The sequence below is a fragment of the Drosophila montana genome, unplaced genomic scaffold (genome assembly GCF_035044405.1).
Source record: "Drosophila montana isolate Dmon_TW-CO22-7 unplaced genomic scaffold, ASM3504440v1 contig_3848_1, whole genome shotgun sequence".
NCBI lineage: Eukaryota > Metazoa > Arthropoda > Insecta > Diptera > Drosophilidae > Drosophila > Drosophila montana.
Window position 1 is genome coordinate 1,069,389 of NW_026998720.1, and position 5,512 is coordinate 1,074,900.

At 45.7% G+C, this 5,512-nt stretch overlaps 1 protein-coding gene across 1 annotated transcript; it reads right to left on the minus strand.

The window, feature by feature from the left end:
• Nucleotides 1-5,173: 5,173 nt before the first annotated feature.
• LOC135438470 (neuropeptide-like protein 32) lies at nucleotides 5,174-5,512 on the minus strand. Its single transcript, XM_064696796.1, has one exon. The coding sequence runs from the start codon at nucleotides 5,510-5,512 to the stop codon at nucleotides 5,174-5,176; it is 339 nt and encodes a 112-aa protein (XP_064552866.1).

Consider the following 5,512-nt stretch of genomic DNA (forward strand, 5'->3'; position numbering starts at 1 on the left):
AAGCGGCAGACGACAGGAAGCGACGTGTTTGCAGCGCAAGCAAAACTTTTCATTTAACTTCCATTGGGTGGTCGGCCCCAGGCCGGCTATAACCCGGCGCCACCCACAGCACGCAACCAATACCCAGCCCCATGGCCACACCCATACCCGACCCCGCAAACTACCAGCATTAATATTGTTTTGTGTGCGAAAAAGCAGCCAAAATTACGACACTTGAGTGTGTTAAAAGTTGAGCGCGTTGCTCGCTCATTCGCTCGCTAGCTCCACAAATCGAAAAGTAAGGGAAACAGAAAAGAAAAGAAAAGAACGAAAAAAAAGAAATGGAAAAGAAAAGTGAAAAGTGGCAGAAACTTGTAGAGGGAGCACGCAAAACAGCAAAAGACAGCAGAAAACTTGCCAAAGACTGGCGACGGTGTCGAAAGACATCCTGGTTGCCAGTCTAACGAAGAGACCCACCAACGGCAGCAGCGATGCCACTTCTCACATGCCATGATGGAGCCAAGGAGCAGCAGGAGCAGTTCTTTAGATGGCACTGCTGAGCTTCTTGTGGCCCCTCCGGCACCGCTCTGCTCTGTGTGTGTGTGTGTGTGCCGCAGTTTGTTGCTTTTGCTACTTTTGCCAGTTTACACGCACCGCTGGGATTCCACAGTGGAAAAAGGCGAAAAAGTTACCATGATCCATTAACGTTAATTGTTTGGCGGCGTTAGCAGCGGGCGGGGTGAAACAACTTGCCTGGGATTTGCACGACACGCAGCCTGCAGCTCCAGCCCTCCCAGCCCCAAGCCGTCTAGCGCCCAGCTTCCTGCTGCCAGCTACTAGCAAGAAAACAATGAACAACCAATGGGGTGGGGGGCGGGCAGCCATTCGGATAAGGTGTGTATTACAATGACAGCGTGAAAGTTTTTCGGCAGCGCGCCCCCAAAAACCCAGCAGTCGACAGTCGGCGGCAATCGACAGGCGGCAGTCGAGAGTCGGCAGTCGGCAGTCGAGAGTCGAGTGCAGACAACAAGCAACAGACAGTGAGCCGCACACAGATATATATATAGTTTACTAAATTCAATTAGAGCTGTTCAAATTGGCATGCGCACACCTGTCATTGGGCTTGATAATGATGCATGTGGCGCGCAGGCCATGCCACAAAAACTTTGTGGCAGCAACTTTGTCCTGCATTGTCGCAGCTTTTAAAGCGACGGTGGGCGGCGAGGGGCGTTTCGGTAAAAACTTGCGCTAATTTTTAAGTCAAATCCCCAACACTTTGCCAAGCAATTTTTAAGTAATTGAATGCTCGCATACACGCAGCACACACACATACACACATACACACACACGCACACACACACCAACTGAATCAATTAAAGTTATTCAAGCAAAATGAAACTTGCGCGAAAACTGTGCGGAAAAGGGAAAATAATAAAATTAAACGAAATAAAAATAAGACACAAGTTGAAGTTGTAGCTAAGGGGCCAAACGGCTTTTCACACTTGTTAATCACATTTTCGCGTCTTAAGTAAATAGCAGGCAGCGCCCGCAGGCCCAACTTATTGTAATTAAGCGGCTTAGACGTTGGAAGGCCTCGCGAGCACAAAAGCGTTGCCTGCTTTTAGGCGCAGGCTTAGCCCAAGGTCGACAGCATTGTCGTCGTCCTCCACGACATCGTCTCTGGGCGCCTTTAGAGGGCAGTTTATCGAATTAAAAAAAAACCAAAAAAAAAAAAGAAGAGAAGCAAGTCATGGATGCGGCGGGGCCAAAGCTCACACTTCATTGTGCGCCGGGGAGGCGCACAATAAAACTGAAGTGGCCATGAGGATGCTGCACGCCCCACAGGGCTTTTGTATGTATATATATATATATATGTATATATAAATGCGATTCGATGGTGGTGCGAATGGGCAGTCATGTGCACCGCCGCAGTCCCGACAAAAGTTGGCATAATTATTTCATTAACACTTAACAAGTGGCCCAGCCGAGCTGCGCGTAGCCCAAGTCCAACATTGCGAACGGGACGCAAAAACTTTCACATTACGCATTTGTGTGCAATTTTCAAATTAACAATTGTTAATTTTTTTTCTGTTTTTATTCCTGTTGCCTTGCCGTTTTCTTTTCTTTCATGCGGGCAAGTAATACACAGCAAAAAACAAGAAAATTGTAACTTGACCATTTGCCTCTTAAAAATACATTTTTTCTTTTTACATTTTTTTTATATTTTATTTTTGTATTTGTTCGTTTTTTAATTTCTGTTTGCCTCCATCCGTTGGACTTGGAGTTTTTCGTTAATTTTTTCTTACCAACTTTTTATTGCGTGTTTAGCATAATTTTTTAATAATTACATTTTTGTGTGTTTGCCAAAAAAAAAAAAAGAAATAAGAAGCGAAAATAATAAGCAAAAATGGATGGGCCGGTGGTTGCGGGGAATGGGGAAGCGGAAGGCATTCGCCTTTGTGCCCAGTCTTGTCGTTAGCGGTACGCAAAAGTTTAACGAAGTTTATTTGCATTACTGACAAACTGTTTAATTAGGGATTTTCTCCACATTTTTCAAATGGCAAACTTTCTCTCTCTATCTCTCTCTCTCTTGCTCATGCCTTTTCGCTTTTAACCACAAATACAATTACACATAACAGCTCATCCAGCAAAAAGATCACATAAATACCCACAATGTGGCCTGTCTAATGACTAAAACAGATCCAAATATTTTAAATTGCAGCAAAAATATGCGAAAGGCAGAGAAAAGTTAAGCCACAAACGTTTTGTGTGCAGATCGGCTAAAGTATTTCAATGCATATTTTCTAGACTTGGCTCGGCAAGGCCAATGGAATAACAAGCCATGTGCCAAATACTTGATGTCGATATGGCCAGTGGCAATATTGCAGCTAAATGCTGAAAAACGAGCTGAAAATGAACTAAATAACCGTTTGGCGTAGTTGCCAAAATATGAATGAGGAAAACTTAATTTCTGTATTTATTCGGGCATAAACATGAAAATAAATTGACGAGTGTGTCGGCAGAATACGATTACTGCCACATTCTCAGACAGACGCACGCAGACACACACACACACACACACACACACACGTACACACACGCGCACACACACTGCTAGACAGACTGACAGGCACTCATTCTGATAACAGCTGACGGTCAATCAAGCTGTGCGTTACCAATTCAAGCATCCGGCCCTGGCCAAGCAAGTCAAGCTGCCAGCCAAACAACATTGCTTCGCTTCCATGTAATTGTTAATTACTGGGAAAATTTTTGTGGCTCATATCCCCTGCCCCCACCAACACGCCTGCCGACAACAGAGTACACGCACGCACAGCCAAATACTTGCAGACTGGGCTACCCCCGCCGATCGCAGCTGTGGCAGCAGCAGCAGCAGCAGCGATTTGGCCATCTGCTATCAATTGGCTTGCGCATATTTATGCTGTTGGCCAAATCTTGTGCGTTTTGTGTTTCTCATCCTGTTGCTGTTGCTGGCACACGCTGATTTGGCCGGCACACGCAGCTAAGAAGCAATGCCACCGCCGTGCCCGTCAACGGCAAACAACATCGTCATGCCGTTTGGCATTTGGATGTGGATGAGCTTGAGTTGTTGTGCTGGCTGCTGCTGCTGCTGGAGTGGAGCATGGAGTGGGTCGGGCGTGGGCAGGCAACTCAACCAGAATGAGCCACGTCAAGTGAGTTCACAATTTTGCGTGCTACCATTATTTTTCTTCCACTCGTGTTGCCCGCTTCTCTTTTCCACTGCCGCAGATAATCCTTGGCATGCAACGCCTTTATCCTGTTAGACTTGTGTTCTTCTTTGCTCTGCATTCTGCCGTATTACTCTGTTCGTGTCTGCCCTACGCTGTTCCCACTTTTTTCTTGCTTGTTATACCCTGTTCTACTGCCAATTGACGCATCTGCAACTCAATCAGGCAACTTTATTGTTATATATATACACACATTCTTAATCGTTTTTATGCAAAACAAGTTATTGCTTATCAGTAAAAATGAAATCCTCGTGCATTTTTAAAGCTAGCTTAGACTGTCTAAGCCCTGGCTACAGGGTAACTACAAGTCTATCAAACACGTAATACATGCATACTTGTTTACTTGTTTTTTTTTTGCCCGCTGATTTCGCTACTTAATTTTTTCGCCCTTTTTTTGCCAACCCTCTGTGGCTGTATCCGTAGCTGTCTCTGTATCTGTATCTGTATCTGTATCTGTATTTGTATCTGTATCTTTGTCCGTATCTGTATCTGTGTATCGTGTCGCTTCCGCTCTTGCTGCGCTGATTGGGCGTATTTTGTTGTTTTCATGTTGCTGCAACGCCGCCTGCCTTGCTGTCAGTCAAGCCAAGACAGAAGACGTCCATCCACATTCGCATTCTCGTCTATTTTCATTCTTTTTCTTCATCTTCACCACGTAATTAAAACTTGAAACGCATATGAATTAGAAAAAAATGCGGCAACGCGACCCGGAACAAACCCGTTTTGTGCCACAGGCCGGCATCCGACGATTCCATCTGACATCGTTAACATTGCTGATTAAGTTTCTTGTCCTGTGTCACTCAACGTGATTTGAAATAAAAATTTACCAGCGCCCGCAGCTCAGCCAAACATTAACCCGTTGATGCATCAGCTGCTTTTATATCTGCCCGTTTATTTAACTGGCTTCGCCTTTATTTAAACTTCAAAATTGGACTCCTTTTTAGATTTAACCATAGATTGGATCAAAGGCAAAGAAGCTGTCATCGTAGCCACCGCAGCCTCCATAATAACCTGGACTCTTGCATCCAGGTCTATAGCCAAAACATGGTCCAAGTCCGAAGCCTTGACGACGCACTCGCTCAACGGCGTCCTCTTTCTGTGACTTGTCCGGCAGCTCTTCAACATTCTCTTGCCCTATTTCCGCTAGCTGCGGTGCATTCGCATCCACTGCAGCTTCCAGAACAAAGGCAAATGGAAGCACACTTGACGTCAGGCGCAGACAAATGAAAGAGCGCATCTTATGGGATAGCTAAGTCGTTCCGCTGGAAATAATAATCTTTGCCAGGGCCACTTACGAGTATTTATAACAATTTAAGAGACGCTGCTTAGGCAAAAACAACTTTGGTATTTGGTTAATTAAAAGTTGGATTTGTTTTACTGCTAAGCACTTTTGATCTTATCGCATATGTACATTAAACTTTTATAATTTAGCCAAAAAATCCAAATGGTTGTGGATAGAAACCAGGATGGGCAAAGCGCCGCCCGCCGCCACCGAATCGTCGACCGCCGCCGCCAAAAGGTAAGCCGCCGCCTCCAAAACGGCGTCGTCCGCCCCCACCAAATCTGCCGCCGCCAAAACGGCGGGCGTTGCCTAGCTGCCTGACCGAGCGCACAGCCGGCATCTCCTGCTGATCCGTTGCCTGATTTACATCCGCCAACAACAGTTGCTTCATTTCCGCTGCTGGGAGGCCGTCTCTGGTGCTGCTTGCACCCAGCATGGCCAACAGAGCACTTAGCACTATTAGATATAAATGAAGCACACGCAT